The sequence below is a fragment of the Chelonoidis abingdonii genome, chromosome 3 (assembly GCF_003597395.2).
Source record: "Chelonoidis abingdonii isolate Lonesome George chromosome 3, CheloAbing_2.0, whole genome shotgun sequence".
Classification (NCBI taxonomy): Eukaryota; Metazoa; Chordata; order Testudines; family Testudinidae; genus Chelonoidis; species Chelonoidis abingdonii.
In genome coordinates, this window is record NC_133771.1 from 203,908,045 (window position 1) to 203,924,429 (window position 16,385).

The 16,385-nt window shown below is 41.2% G+C and overlaps 1 protein-coding gene across 1 annotated transcript in view; it reads right to left on the minus strand.

Moving 5' to 3' along the window:
• COMMD1 (copper metabolism domain containing 1) overlaps positions 1–16,385 on the minus strand; it is a 126,502-nt gene that overhangs the window by 75,816 nt on the left and 34,301 nt on the right. The window contains exon 2 of the mRNA XM_032763286.2: positions 10,434–10,715. Within this exon, the coding sequence (XP_032619177.1) occupies positions 10,434–10,715 (282 nt within the window). The remainder of the gene's footprint in view (positions 1–10,433; positions 10,716–16,385) is intronic.

Genomic DNA, 16,385 nt, shown 5'->3' on the forward strand with positions numbered 1-16,385 from the left:
TTTCTTTTGTACTGGACTCCAGCATGGTGTCCTTTAGTGTACCAGGGCCCAGCTGGGCCTCCAAACTCTTCTTGGCAGTGATGTAGCATATTACCAGTGTGGGGAAATGTTGGTCTGCTGGTAAAATGCTGTTTTGATCCATTTGGCCAGGCCATCCTTGTAATACCAGGATGCCTGAACAGCCATGTGAAAGACATTCACATTTGCAAGAATGCTTCTTTGTTGAGTTGTCAGCTTCTTGTAAATTTCGATACCTTGACTGCTCCCAAGAATGGAGAATGTGGACAGAACATGACAGAGCACCAACTAACGAAATCACAAAGAAAAACCAAGATATTGGATTTGCTGCACATAGGCTAGCCAGTAGAGAAAATTTCTAATACTTTGTGTTGCAGAATCAGGCAGAATTTTATTATTTTTTTTTTTTGTAAGTTAAGCTTTAGATTTCCCCCAACCCTTTAATATTTGTGCATTCCAGAGATAAATTATTTTACAAACTAAAAAAAACAACCACCATTCACAGTTTTATGAACGCATTTTTTGATGTATAAAGTTTATTCATCTCCAAACATGAATAATGGATGACATATCCCTGTAGTGGAGCATACCTAACATCAGAAAGAGGCTTTCTGGCCTCTCAAGAGCTGGAAATGCAGCATTCAACATACACAATCTGCGTGTAAGTACTGTATCTTCAATAAAAAAGCAGGTAGTTACTCAGCAGGAAGTGCAATCTGCTGTAGCTGCTGCTGCACGTTTGCTATTAGCCACAGGAACAGCGATAAAGATTTAGTTGTTTAATCCATCTGTTCTATTTTGCTCTGACCCTGCCTACACTGATCACGAAAAGACTGTCTACAAATGTGATTCTACCTTCCCAGGTTTCATAAATATATGACAGTTAAAACCTAGTTTAACCACAGCAAGGTTAAATCTCCATTTGGGAAGCACAGATGGGGCCAAACTGTGATAGAATAACCCGGCTCTAAGCCTAGGTATGACTGACGCTAGAACAGTGTTTCTCAATGACCAGTCCGTGGATGGGTGCCAGTCCCAGACAATTCCGACACAGTTTAGGAAGGCAGCGAGCCAGTCCCTGGTATGAAAAATGCTGAGAAACACTGGGCTAGAACCCATTTTGTTAATAAGGTTGCAGCACAGTTTGGCCTCATTCAGACTGGCCAGCCAGATCATGTTTCGTAGCTGCTGAGTTTCATGCAGCTCCACAATACATTTTGCACAGATACATTTGCATATAAGCCAAGCTCAGTCTTCAAAAACTGTCTGGATTTCATGCTACTGAAAGACAGCCCTACTGAATGAAGTTCTGTATCTTCAGCAGGGTAAACTTTGCACGTGAACTGTCAGCATGTCTCAACTCTAATCTGAGGGAAACTTCCTCTATGGCAGAGGTGGGCAAATTACAGCCCACAGGCCACATCCGGCCCGCGGGACCCTCCTGCCCGGCCCCTGAGCTCCTGGCCTAGGAGGCTACCCCCAGCCCCTCCCTTGCCGTTTCCCCTCCCTGCAGCCTCAGCTCACTCCGCCGCAATGCACTGGGCAGCCAGGCTCTGAGCTTCTGGGGCAGTTGCAGGGCCCAGCCTGACCCGTTACTCTGTGCTGTGCGGTGGCGATGGAGTGTATGGCTCCAGACAGGCGGCACGGCTGTAGCGCTGCCAGCCACCGGTGTTCCAGGCAGCATGGTAAAGGGGCAGGGAGCTGGGGGGATAGAGGGCAGGGGAGTTCTGAGGGGTGGACAGGGGTCTGGGGTTTGGATAGGGGTTGGGGTAGTCAGAGGGTGGGGAACGGGGAATGGGAGCATGGGCCCTGGGGGGCAGTCAGGAGTGGGAGGGGGGATTGGATGGAGGCGGTCAGGGGACAGGGAGTGGAGGGGTGCACGGGGCAGGTGTCCCGTGGGGGGCACCATCAGGGAACGGGGGGTGGGGTTAGATGGGGAAGGAGTCTGGGAGGGGGGCAGATTAGGGGTAGGGGCCGAGCCACAACCCTCTCCCCTAACTGGCTCTCCATACAATTTCCAAAACCCAATGCGGTCCTCAGGCCAAAAAGTTTGCCCACCCCTGCTCTACTGGCATGTGATGGTGGCGTCTGTCCCCTAAAGGGTAGGAGGACTGAAGGGTCATCTCATCTATCTCACGGTGTGGCCCCCCTTTAACTTTGGTATCCAAGGGTCAAGGAAAATGACAAAGGCAGATATGGAGACAGAAAGAGGAAGTGGACCCAGGGGAATAGGCTGTGTTTGAGGGAAAATCAGTGTTTCTATTCCTTTAAGGGCCAGGGACTATGAGTCTTGTATAGAGAGTGGGGCAAGGCTGTCCTTCCGCCCATCCAGTCAGAATCAGCTCTAGAAAAGATGGCTGTATATATGTTGCTTCTTCCCTCAGATTAGAGACACACCAAACAGAAGGGGGGCTGCTGAACCCTTTGAACTGGGGACTAATTGGAGACAGACACCAGCTGAAGGGGAGAAGCTGGTTGAAAGCCACAGCTGGCCTGAGGTAACAAGCAAAGCCTACAAGGGGACCTGTGCCAAGTAGGGAACAGCGTGAGAGAAAACCTCAGGCCCTAGAATGAGAAACCCTGAACTTGAGAGGAGAATGAGTATGTCAGGACCAGAATCACCAGTCCCAGGAGGAGAGTAGGATGATCCCTGGGTCTGAGGGGAAACTACAGACCATGGATACCAAGACAGACAGACTGAAAGAAAGAACAAAACACAAGAAGGAGGGCTGAGAAGACCCCTAGTCCAAAAAGGGAGCTGAGTGCTTTGGGGGAAGTTAAACTCCAGGAGAAGGAGAAAATCGTTTAAACACTCCAGAGGGAGAACGTATTATTTCTGAACCCCAGTAGAGGCAGTGAAGGGAAGTGTGCCTGCTTGGCCAACAGGGTAGGCATTCATGTTCTATTACAAGGTAATGGGGCAGTTCGATCGCTATAGTTCATGAGGTTCTTGGCTTCTCTGCTGAGTTTGCAAACTAATGCAAAGCATGTGATGAGTTTATGATGTGGGAACTGGAATGGAGACTCACTAAACATCCTGTACAGGAGCACCAATCATCAATCAGATGGGAACAGTTGTTAATGCCTATCAAATTCGACTGAATTCAGAGAGGTGACCTATAGGCAAAATGCTCTGAAGCTCATTAGCATCTCATAATGCATCCAATCCCCTATATGTGCTAGGGACACACCTTCAAGAGTGAAGTCCATTTTCTGGAAAGGTAAGTTTATTAAAACAAGTTCTGAGCTTTTCTGAATTTGCATAGACAGGATTTACCACTCGGTGAACATGGGCAAAATCTCCCAAACATTGCTCTCAGTCTCAAATACACTCATTCTGGCATACCACGTTCTTAAAAGGACAGCTCCCCTTAACCAAAGCACGGACCACTTATTTCACCTGAGTAATGGGGGATGAAAGGGGTGGAGGGAAGAAGCATGCAATTATCCTCTGACAAACAACCCATACTGAGAGATATTTTTTTTGTAAACTAGCATCAGAATGTTGGGTATCAGGATTCCTGAGTTCTGTTCCTGGCTCTGGGAACAAACTATGATCTAGAGCTTAGAGACAGCACAGATAAATGTAACAATGTCAGTTTGGGTCATCTGCAGGGAAGTGAACTCAGGACCTCTTGACCTAAAAGCATGAGCCCTGACAAAATGAAAATTAGAATTAAACTTACTTTTTTTTAACTGATGCTTCAAAGCTGTACTTTTAGAACCACAACATACTTCATAAAGAAATTGAAGTTCTGCTCTCAGTGATATGCTACATATTTCTTTTGTGCTGAGCTTTCAGGAAAGGATACGAATCAACAAAGTGAAGAACCACCACCAGTACAATGTGTTCTGTTTAGCAAATAATAAATAATAAATCAGTTTTGCTCTAGTTCTCTCTGAGCTATGTGACCCTTTGCCCTTTTATGTTCTTATGTTCACTTTTCACTGTACTTGGTTATGTAACTGTTCCCTCTAAGTTGGAAATTTCCAAGGTGAACAAAAGCTCCAGTGATTATGCTCTTCCTGGTCACTAAGGTGATTTTTCACTAACTTCTACTCACTGTTTTTTTTACAGTTTTAATCACAATGTCTATTAGGCTTGCTGTGGTTAGGCTGATCTATTTGTTTGGACTCTTAACTGAATGCATTTTCCAATATTTGACTGAAGCAATAGCTCCAGTAATGTAAGTTTAGACTAGTTTAAGGATGGAGGGAGAATAAGTACAGTATTTTTTTCACTGCATACCACGTTCTCTTTATTCTGCAGTTAATGGAATCTGTTTTTACATGGCAAGCATCTCTTTGCATTCTACAAAAACAGATCTGTCTTTTCAGAACATACAGTCTATTAAAAACAGATTCTCTAAAATTACCTTCAGAAATAGCTAGGTTACAACCTTAACTGTAGTGTTTATCCATCTTTGGCAGCAGCAATGGCAGATTTAATTTTTTCCCTACCCATAGCACGACTTATCATGACATATCCTCAGCCTGTTCTTTAGCAGTGAAAGCTACTGCTGGAACTAAACACAAACCACAGATTCCAAATTTCTTACAGAGGCCTAGATTTACTATGTAAGAAACACCAACTAAGAGGCTCTGGGAGGGGGTTGGGTGCTGGGTGCAGTCTCTGGGCTGGGAGAGTTGGGGTGCAGGAGGGGGTACGGGGCATAGGGCTGGGCCAGGAATGAGGAGTTTGGGGTGCAGCAGGCAGGCTAAACCTTGTGATCCCATTAGCCAATGCTTGTTTCTTGGGCCCAGAACCAACACTCATCCTCAGCAGCTCCGTAAATGCCACTAACAACCTTGAACTGATTTTCACTGTATCCCACAGCAATCTGTCCTTCAAGGAATCGTCACGTTCCCCACTCAGTTGGTTCTTCTTGTGCACCTGTGCTTGCAACGTTCATGAAAATAGTGCAGAGTCCATGTCCTCAAAGGAAACATGTACAACATCTTCAAAAGATGAGTATGGCAGCTTAAATTCATAACTTTGCTAGACAACAGAAATCGGACTCAATAAAAATACTTGATTTATGGCTCACTACAATAATCTGTAACCTGCTAACTCCCCTTTATTTTACAGACTGAAGTGTTAATTGCACACTTCACTTTGAATGGTCTCCTGCAACATGTGTTAACTCCTTATGCATAACAATCTGTTCCAACTTGTATTTAGCTGTAGACTTGTCTACACTACCGCATGGGGTGGATCTAAGATACACAACTTCAGTTACATGAATAGTGTAGCTGAAGCTGACGTACTTAGATCTACTTACCGCGGTGTCTTCACTGTGGTAAGTCGACAGCTGACGCTCTCCCATTGACTCTGCTTGTGCTTCTCATTCTAGTGGAGTACCAGAGTCAATGGGAGGGTGCTCAGCGGTCGATTTATCGTGTCTATAGTAGATGCAATAAATTAACCTATGCTGGATTGATCACTGCCCGCCAATCTGGCGGGTAGTGTAGACAAGCCCTGTGATACTGTAAATACCTTTCCCAGACCTGAAGAAGAGCTCTGTGTAAGCTGGAAAGTTTGACTCTTTCACCAACAGAAGTTGGTCCAATAAAAGATATTACCTCACCTACCCTGTCTCTCTAAATTCCAGAAACTCAGAAAGAAGTTGTGACCACCTTAAACCAAGCTGATTTTCAGAGAGTATGTCATACTCTTCAGTGCTGGACTCTAAATTACAATAGAATACAATGAAGTATTGTTCTCCCTTCATGCCATGACCAGATCTTTTGCCTTTAAAGTTCTCAAACATGCAGACAGTAATTAACATCACCCATTCTTGCTGGGTTTTTTTTTAATAAAAAGAAAGCTTGTATGAAGAAAAAGAATTGACTCTTCAGTAAAGAGGAAAATGGATAGTGTTAGCAATGCACATATTTTCTCTATACATTTCTACTGTCAAAGACAGTCAGCAGTGGAGTAGCTGCAGACTATTCATGATACAAACAAAAGTTGGCCTTCTCTGGTAAACTGGAGGACCTCAGTGACAGGTATACATTGCAAGTGACTAATAAAGCATTTCTGCTTTGAATAGTTTGCGGTTGATTTATAAGTGCACATTTCCAATAATACGTTTAACATTAAATGAATTTGTATATTGGATGGAAAGTAAACAGCTCTAGGGAAAAGGGAGAGACTCCTACAAGAGGACGCTCACCCAGACCAGAACATAAGTTTAAGTTTATATGGCACAGCTCCAAGGTTTAATAGCAAACCATAGTACAAAAATCAAAACATTTACTTTCTGATGCCACTGAAAATGTATCCTCCCAAAAAAGGACTTCAGAGGAAAAAAAATAGCTATGAAGAAATAACAGAGAGGGAGAATGAGATGAAGAGGTATAAGCAAAGGAGAAAAGCTACACCAAATTTGAAAATAGAATCAATGAGGTGTAGAGATACAAGAAGACATTTTTAGATGGCAGAAGATAAGACTCGTATGAAGAGGGATAAGGACGTTAGAAAGGAAAGAGAAAAGGCTGGTGATAGATGAGCAAAGAAATGGCATGAGCAGATAAAGGAAAAAGTCAATGAAGTAGGCTGAAGCAAGGCAATTTTAGGGCAGTTTTCAGTCAGTCTCTAACATGAATGGGGAGCCAGTGAAGCTGAGTATTTGGTGGGGCTGACTAATGTTTTTATGCTTCTTTGACAACCATCTATAAAAAACAGGCAGCAGCAGCCTACTGAACATACAAAAGACATAAAATCGCTAAGTACAGTATTCACTTGAGAAAGTGCTGAAATGCAAATCAAGAATACAGATGCTACCTTCTTGAAGTTAGAGGAGTTAGTATCTGTAGTAGAAGACCCAGCTCTCAACATTTTTAGCAATCTGCATGCTTAACTGGGAAGGAGGAGAGGGAAAAACAACTCATTTCCTCCATATTGTCAACAGTCCTTAAAGTCGTCTGAAAAAAAGCGTGTCATAACCTGGGAGCAGCAGTTTTGGTAAAGTGTTTTACCAGAAAGAGTGGACCCAAAGAGTCCAAAGAGTGGACCCCCATCAGTGACCCAGCTCAATTTCCCCCCTTTTTCCTTGTCAGCCACCCCCTCGCAACACACTTCTTTATAAGCACTGAATGTCACAGCTCCAAATGACATCAATAACATATATTTATGAGTTTAGAAAATAGACATTTTAATTTTCAATCTCAATAATATGAGTAAAATAAAATCCAGCAGAAAACATTAATAAAATTAGCCAACACAAACTAAATGTTAAAGCTTGGTCTGTTGTTGCTTCTGAACCACTCATGGAAGCATAGCAAGCTCTGCATGTTAGTTCTTCAAAAAGCCTTTCAGACATAAGACAATTGATATTGGTTTAAATTCAGAGATGGCAAACCATAAAAAGTGATTGAGTTATGACACATTCACACTTTAAAGCAGGGGATAACTGACATTGCATTGGAACATCCTATATCCTGTTTAGTGGTTCTAATCAGCTGCAGACAGAGATCTATGAAGTATCTGTTTGACTGATTTTGAATTCTGGAAAGATGCACTTCCTACGGAGCTTTTCATTGCCTCTGTTTAAACAAATAAAATATTTAAGTTAATTTGTTACACAGCAACACACATATATACCCCCTGCTATCAGGTATCCAAATGAAAACAGTCTGTTCTGAATAATTTACTCCTGAATTATCAGCTAGCTATCTTAAACAAATCCAAGAAAAGACCTTCAAAAGTTTTATCAAATATAACATCCACATTTTTACTTTAGAAAAAAAAAAGTCCTGGCTATTAAATTACAGACTGGCAATAATACGTGTATTTTCTTGATTACAGTAATAAAAGTACTACCGACTTCAAATTTACTCAAGACATGAATGTAACAATGAGCATTTAAGAATAAACCCCACAGAGAGATCAATGAAAAAAACTATGAAGTTATTGTGATCCTAAATCAAAGATTCAGTGAAGCAATATTTAAAAACATATACAGATTTAACTCAAATGTTATCAGCTGATGAGAAACCTAATTACCTGTGGTTGCTTATTCAATAAGAGCTAGATTCCAATATATTAATTCTAGGGCTGTCAAATGATTAAAAAATATAATTGCAATTAATCACAAGATTAAAATAATAGAAATGTGACTAATCGTGACTAATAGCACTATTAAACAATAATAGAATACCAATTTAAATGTATTATAAATATTTTTGGATGTTTTTCTACATTTTCAAATATACTGATTTCAATTATAACACAGAATACAAAGTGTAGTGTTCACCTTATCTTTTTTAAAGTACAAGTAATATAAACAAAATAGTAGTTTTCAGTTCACCTCTTACAAGTACTGTAATGCAATCTCTATCATGGAAGTGCAATTTACAAATGCAGAATTATCATTGTTGTTGTTTTAAATAACTGCACTCAAAACCAAAACAATGGAAAACTTCAGAGCCTACAGGTCGAAGCATGAAGGGGCATACGAATGTTTAGCGTATCTGCCAAGTAAATACCTTCCAACATCAGCTACAACAGTGCCACGCAACCCTTTGTTCTCACTTTCAGGTGGCACTGTAAATAAGAAGCGGGCAGCATTATCTCCCATAAATGTAAACAAACTTGTTATAGTCTTAGCAATTAGCTGAATAAGAAGTAGGACTAAGTGGATTTACATGAGGTGAATTGAAAAATATTTATTTTGTTTATCTTTTTTACAGTGAAGTACTTGTAATAAAAAATTAATAATTTAAAGCGAGCACTGTACACTTTGTATTCTGTGTTATAACTGAATTAATGTATTCAGACTGAACAGTCCCTTAACTCACTGAGTAGACTGGATTTTGGCCTTAATAAAGTAAATGAGAATTTGCTGGATGTACTTTAGAGAAAATGGTAGTTTAGAAATAGATTTGCACAATCCTCTGTGTTAAGCATATTTGAAATATGAAAAGGACTTGCTAAGATAATTCAAGTGAGTCATGAATATTGTTTATAAAAAAGGAATTCTTTTGCTGTGATTTTTTTTAAATAGAAATCAAATTTCTCAGAAATGCCTGTTACATTTTCCCTTCCTGCATCACGTTTCCTTTGCCTGCCTCCTGCTCGAGAATGACAGACCATAAAAGTATATGTAAATTAGTTTGTTATTGAAGGAATCCAGTGAGGGAAAAAAATAATTCCAACAAGGACTAATAACTATATATTTTTACACACACACACACACAGCACCACTCTTTTTAATGGTCAGAGTTCCTTTGATTTGCTATTAATGGGATGCATTCATTTCTAACCTTAAGACATGGGAAAAAATGATAAGATTGGGTAGAAAATTTTAAAGCTCTTACATATTATAGTGATGGGTCACTTTAGAAATGCATAGCTAGAGAATGTCCACTGTGTTGAAAATGCACAAGAAATCTGGACAAAAGATGAGGATCAAACAAACAGGCTGTCTCACATAAAATACTATTCATTAAGCAAAGTAAATGCTACTTCAGTAGGATTCTCATTCTCATTCTCTCCGTTTGCACACCTTCCAGTCACATTCTGATCTCAGTTAGAACTAAGTCAGTGGGTACTAAGGGCAGATGTAATGGGGTAGAACTTGACCTTGTATGCTTAGCATATGCTTGGTTTTGCTTTAAAGTGATATTTGGATTTTTTTCTAATTTTGTACTAAACTGAGTGAATCATAACTAACTATGCTATTAAAATAAAAGATTCCAAGGTTGGCCAAAACATTGCAAAGGAAGAGATACCAAATCGAAAACCATTTCCTATCTAAAGAGAATAAAAATTCATAATGGGAAAACTGGTTATTTGGTTATCTAGGTAACTGAACTGTAAATGTTTAAAAAAAGAGCTGCAGACTTAAAAATTGTGAAACCAAGCTCAAGTTTCCTGCAGTTGAAGATGAAGCCATCTCTTTCAAACAGATAGTGACTACCTAGAGTAAGAGTCACAGTAAGAAAACTGCAAATAGAACTTTATGATTGGCCTTTATTTTATGAAAACTATATTTCACGAGTCTAATCCTAAATTAAAAGCATCTGCAGATTTCCCCATAGTAATATTGCCCATAGCAAACCTAGTGCCTTGTACTTATATCCAATACTAGCATTTGTTTGCAGATAACAACATGTTATAGTTTTAGCATATTCTGTGTATGGCAACAGAGAAAACTTTCAAAATAATTTTAGCATAAAGCCAGGAAGGCTGAATGAGTGAGTGTTTGCCTTCTACGCCTCAGAACACCCTGAGCTGAAGTTAAAAAGGCTAGGAATTGGATTTCAGAGCTCTATTCTGGACTATGTAGGGAAACCAGATTATACCAAAGAAGGTGAGCACAGGTGCAAGCATTAATCAATAGGTAAAATGTTTTAGTGTCTGAGTTTCCCAAGATCAGATCTTTTAAGTTTTAACAATGAAGATAGCTCACCTGCCCATTTTTCCCCAGCTCCATTTCAACAATTGCAACAGGAGTGTTTATTTGATCGACGTGTCTTGACTGCGATTTCAAATCCACTCTCCAGTTCATGTTTTTCAAGGTGTTGTCCCACCTACTTTGATTTATCAGACTCTCTCGAATTTTTGTTCTGTGGTTTTTCCAAAATTTTGCAATGACTGCAGCCTGATCTGCTGTGATACCTCCCTGCTTTTTGGTTTGGGCAGTCAGAAAGGCCTCCAGCTGGTTCAAATCCATGTCTGCTGAAGCTACAGACTGGGGAGAAAAACAGAAGGAAAAGCCTGCTTGAATGTATTTTTTCACAATCTAAACAATCTAACAAAAAGAGCACATCCATATGTTTTCAAACTTTTATGGAAGTCATTTTGTACAAGAATATTGTGGGCAAATCTAGGAACCCTGCAAAAGCCATTCAATTGACTGTTATATGCAACTTTCTCCCTATTACCCCAAACTTTTACACCACATCATCTGGAGTGGCTTAGTCCCATAGAGAACAGTGGTGAAGAATTAGGTAGCACATACAGAAACAGTGTGTTTGTGGAGGAAAGTTAGGGATAGTGGATGGAGGTCCTCTGTGAAAAATAGGAGGATGGGGGAGCATGCAGTGTTTTGCCAATCAAGACTGAGACAGATGGAAAGAAACCCTGATTCACTAGAGTGCTCACATTACTTCCATAGCACTCTCAGAGCAGCTCAATCTTCACATCAGAGGACAAGAGAACAAGACTAGTAAATATTGCACTGGTGAGTCTCCTTGTGGAGGTAGGTTTGCCATCATTTTGGAACCTGTCCTGCATCTTCAAAGTACCCAGTAAAAAACAAGGCAAGCTATTCCATGTGTTCTTTATGTCCTAAAAATATTTCCACCTTCATTTCATGTAGTATTTAAAGGTATCCTCATGTTAACAATTATACACCTATGAACTAATTTTTAAACTTAACTAAGTATTATTCTGAAGTACCAGCGGATTCTGTTTCATGTACTGTGTCTGTGTGCTGCAAGAAAGCTCCATTTGGTTATTTAGACCTCATCTCAACACAGTGACAGAAATGATTATTCAAAAACTGTCTCTGATAGATGTCAAAGCTGACTTTCTCCAGTGATGATGATTCTAGAGCCTCAATTTTTCATTGTCTAATTAGGGGGCATGGATCAGCGTTCACATTACATTCCGCGTCAGTACCCGGCCGAGGCCGAGGCAGCTAATGATCCAATCAGCAGACCAAATTTGGTGATGAATCCTGGTCATGTGCCACACGAGGCACATTGTGCATATGCTAAGACGATGACTGTTCAGACTGCCATAGAGTTTTCCCCTAATATTTAACCTAAGTTTTCTTTGCTGCAACTTAAAACAGTTACCTTTGGTCTTGCCTTCAGAGACAAATGCATATAACTGATCCCTGTCTGCAAGATCTGTTTAAATATCATAGAATCAATTAGAGAATCATAAGACTGGAAGGGACCTCAAGAGGTCACCTAGTCCAATCCCCTGTACTCATGTCAGGATTAAGTAGTATCTTTATAGAGATAAAGGAGAGAGTGAGACAAGACTAAAAACCACTATCCTCAGTTTTTAACCTCTGTTGGTAGGTCTAATTTCCAGGCCATTTTATTCTTGTTGCTCTACTATATATTCTAGGGGCAAAATCCTGGAAGGTGCTAAACACTGCTGATCCCACTGAAAATCCTTGAGAATTGAGGTCTCTCAGCACCTTCCAGGATGAGACCTAATTTGTCCCTTTTAAAAACTGCACTACTCAAAACTGAACCAGTGCTCCTACTGGGGCCTAAACAATGCGGAGAAGAAAGGAATAACTATCTTGTTCCCAAATTCTAATCCAGCTCAGATATCGATACTTTGTGTGGTTTTGGACAAGTCACAAACAATGTATCTCAGCTTCTCCAGCCGTAAAGTTAGGATAATAATTATGTACCCTGGAGAGGCACTGCACACTGGTTAATATTTTGTGAAGCCCTTTGAATAAGTATTAATTTTCCCTTCCTCCCACCCCCTTTTCATCCTTAATAGTCTGGGATCAGAGGATAAGAGGGAGGTGGGTGCTGCCAGATGCTGGGACTGACCAACAGAGGATGGATCACCTGGCAATCTCCTGTTCTGATCATTCCTCTGAAGCACCTGGAATTAGCCACTGTCAGAAGAGAGGATACTGGGTTCAATGAACCGCTGGTCTGACCCAGTATGGCCATTCTTATGTTCTTATACTGCTCAGGCAGGGTTCATTACTTTCTTACAGATTGAATGGGTATAACAGTAGATGATTTAAAAAAATTAAACTAGATTAAAACTAACTAGACTGGCCGGCAAAAGAAATGAAAGGTTTATGTATAGCCCAATACAAGAAAGGGGGCACACGTTATAAAAGGTTATGGATAACGACAGCAGGATTCTGCTACCCACAACACATACGGCCAATAACAGTATATGCTTACATCTAAGTATGTAGACCACATAGTCCATTGCCTGCGTATTTTTCAGAAGAAAAAAAGTTGTATCCATAATGGGATTCTGTTTTGCCTGCTAGAATAGAAAGCATTTTTTTCTGAAGCTTTCACAATTTTTTCAAAGCAGGTAACTATGCCACAGAATTCTCAAACTGGCCTAGCTGCTACCTCTTGTGTGATTCAAAGGCTTATAAAACGAAGAAGAAAAAAACAAAAACCCTTCAATATGTCTAGCACACATCTCTAATACTTGTATCTCTAATGTGACCAATATCTGTGCAGACTTTGTTTGCTCTTATGGCAGAGATATTTATCTCAATTAACTCTAATGGTCCTGTAAGTGGAAAAGAGAGTACCAGTCTTCATTTGCCAAAAGAAAAATTGGTTTCAAATGTCTTTTTTTTTCATGCAGAAGACTGTCAGCTTACAGGAGTGTGAAATATTTTCTATCATTTTATCAATATGAAAAATATTCTGTCTGTGCATATATGTGTTACTAGTTATCTGACATTTGTGTAAGTTGTGGGGAAGAATGGAGTAGGCCAAAAAAAACCCCTTATATAAACTTGTTAATAGCAACACAAATAAAGAGCAAGACCAACTTGAGATACAAAGTTCATTCATTCAACTATGCATAAAATTGGCTCCTGTTCTATTCCTCCTCAGATGCAGTAACACATATTACTGTGCACTGATCAAAACAGGAGTCTTGTGGAAAAAACACTGTGGTCACGTAATTAAAAGACTGCATCCTAATGCATATGCATAATGGGCCAAAGTAAGGTTGCGCAGGTAGCCTTCATTCTGGGATTTCCTCATCTTCCTTCCTCACATACCCTCCTCCCATCCAAGCTTCTGCCCCCCACCCCACATACGGCAAGTCTCCCTGACCCCTGCATTTCACCTTTCTGCAGAGGACCATTAAGAGCACAGAAGGGAGTTTCTCTGCTCTCAGTTACTGTGTCTGGTGCCACAGCAACTCATGGCAGTCAGGAAGCACAACTGCAGGGAAAGTCCTGCTCAGTTCCTGCTGCCCTGGGATGGAGCATGTTCAGCATAGGTGGCGAATATAAAAGGCCTGGGGAGGCTAAGCCTCCCCTGGCACAGGCACTGACGACTCGCTACCCAGATGCCTAGGCCATGGCAGCCCCACCTGTCTCTTCCCCTCCTCTCCACTCCCCCTCACTAGATGTCCCCACTGCTTGCCACATCCCTCCTCTCCTCCACCCCCATGAGGCCCCCCCCATCGCGATGTCCCTGAGGGCTGTGGGGGCCCCTCAGTGGAGGGGGGTGGAGAAGAGGAGTGATGTGAAGAACGGTGGGGGGGGGCCAAGCGTGGAGGAGGTCTGGGGCAGAGCGGGGGTGGAGTATGGGTGGGGCTGTGGGCAGAAGAGGCAGGGCCACAGGAAGAAGAGGCGGGACAGGGTGCTAGCCCTCCCCCCCCGAAGGGAAGCTTCACCTGCCGCCCATGATGCTCAGCTTATCTGTGGAGATGGTACTTGTGCAATTTGATTGACACACATATGCTGTGAGCGGGATCTAACACTGGAGCTGCGTGGAGAACATGAAATGCAATTACCTGAGAATTCTAATATTTCAAAAGTTGGTTTTGCTCCAGTTTGGAATAAAAACCAAACCAGCTCTATTTAGCATGCTCGGTGCAGAGGAACTCTTCAGAGAATTTAGCCGCTAAGCTAACAAAACTACTGAACAGGTACAAACAGATTTTTTATAGGTTTATAACTTGACCAAATTTGGGCAGATTTTCATGCAGATAGCAAGAAACATATCACTGCCACCAGGGAGACTCCACTGTTTTAATTCTGAGTTCCTGCTTCAAGGCATGGAGGGGCTAGACCAGGGATTGCCAACCTGAGCCTGAGAAGGAGCGAGAATTTACCAGTGAGCCACAGTAATACGTCAGCAGCCCCCCAATTTGTTTCCCCCCCTTGCTTCCAGCACTTTCCACCCATCAGCAGCCCTGCCAATCAGCACCTGTCCCTCCCTCCCTGCACCGCCTGATCAGCTGTTTTGTGGCATGCAGGAGACTCTGGAGGGGAAGGAGAGAAGCGAGGGCACGGCAGGCTCAGGGGAGGGGGTGGGAAGGGGTGGAGTGGGGGACAGGCCTGTGGCAGAGCCAGGGGTTGGGCAGCGTTCACCCCCTGGCACATCGGAAAGTTGGCACCTGTAGCTACAGCCCCAGAGTCAGTGCCTATACAAGGAGCCGCATATTAACTTCTGAAGAGCCGCATGTGGCTCCGGAGCCACAGGTTGGCCACCCCAACCTGGTTCTTTGAAATGGCCCAACTGCTTTAGATTAAACTTCTCCCCTACCACCCTGTCCCTTTCCTCATTAAAAAGAAAAAAGAAAAAAGAAAAAAAAAGCCTAAGGCAGACATCCGGCATGGGAATTTTCAACCCAAATGGTTTACATTTGGTAAAGTTGTAAATAAATGAAAACAAAGGTCTGATAAAACAGCAGGCAACCTTACCTGTAAGCATCACTTCTTGCACTACCTACAATATGATTTATGGACTTTTTATGATTCGTTAGCTATTGGTTCTAAGTCAAATTAGAACAGTGCCACAAGACTGAAAGTTGGCATCCAAGACTGAGATGCTAATAGACAAAAAATAAGCAACAGTTCAGTTATGGTGCCTGTTCCTCACAGGAAGGGACTTTGCAGTGAAACTAATCACTTTGCCAAAAATCAAGGGGCACAGCAAAGAGCTCCTAAAAAGAGCAAGGTGAAACTTGCTGAACTGGTCCATTTCACTGCAAAAGTTCCTTACTAAGCTCAAGATGCAGTATAACTGGGACTTTGCTAAAGTGGGTCCATTAGAGAGGGATGCTTAGTGCTACTTTTACAAATTTTAAAACATAAGGATGACAGGAAATAACAAATATTATAACTTACAGAGCACAGCTAACTTGTTCACATTGCACATATGGTCTATATATTGACTGCTAGTTATGTTTCAATGTAAATTATATAACCCCATGTTTTCATATAGTCAGAGTCAGTCTGTTACCATAAACACTACAGTATGAAATAAAGGAAGAAAACTAAACATCCTAAGTAGCCATCAAACTACATATGTGCAACGTGGACAGTTAGCATTGCCATGGGAACCTTAATTTTTTCCCATCCCAACTGTATTAAATTTGCAATCACCATGAGGCATTAACTTTGTGGATTTTTAAAAATTAATTTGCATTTATCAGATGCATTATATAACATAACATTTCTGTATAAATTCAAAACGAGTAAACATCTGAATTTGGAAACAACTGATTCCCCCAAAAGTTCTTTAGGTTTACAACTATGGAGGAGGAATTTTGATTTTTTGAGGCACAGAGAACAACTAAATATTCTTCTGTTTTTAACTATATATATACTAACTATAGGTATATTTTCTTTAAAATACTTTGAGTTACAACAAAATATTAGATC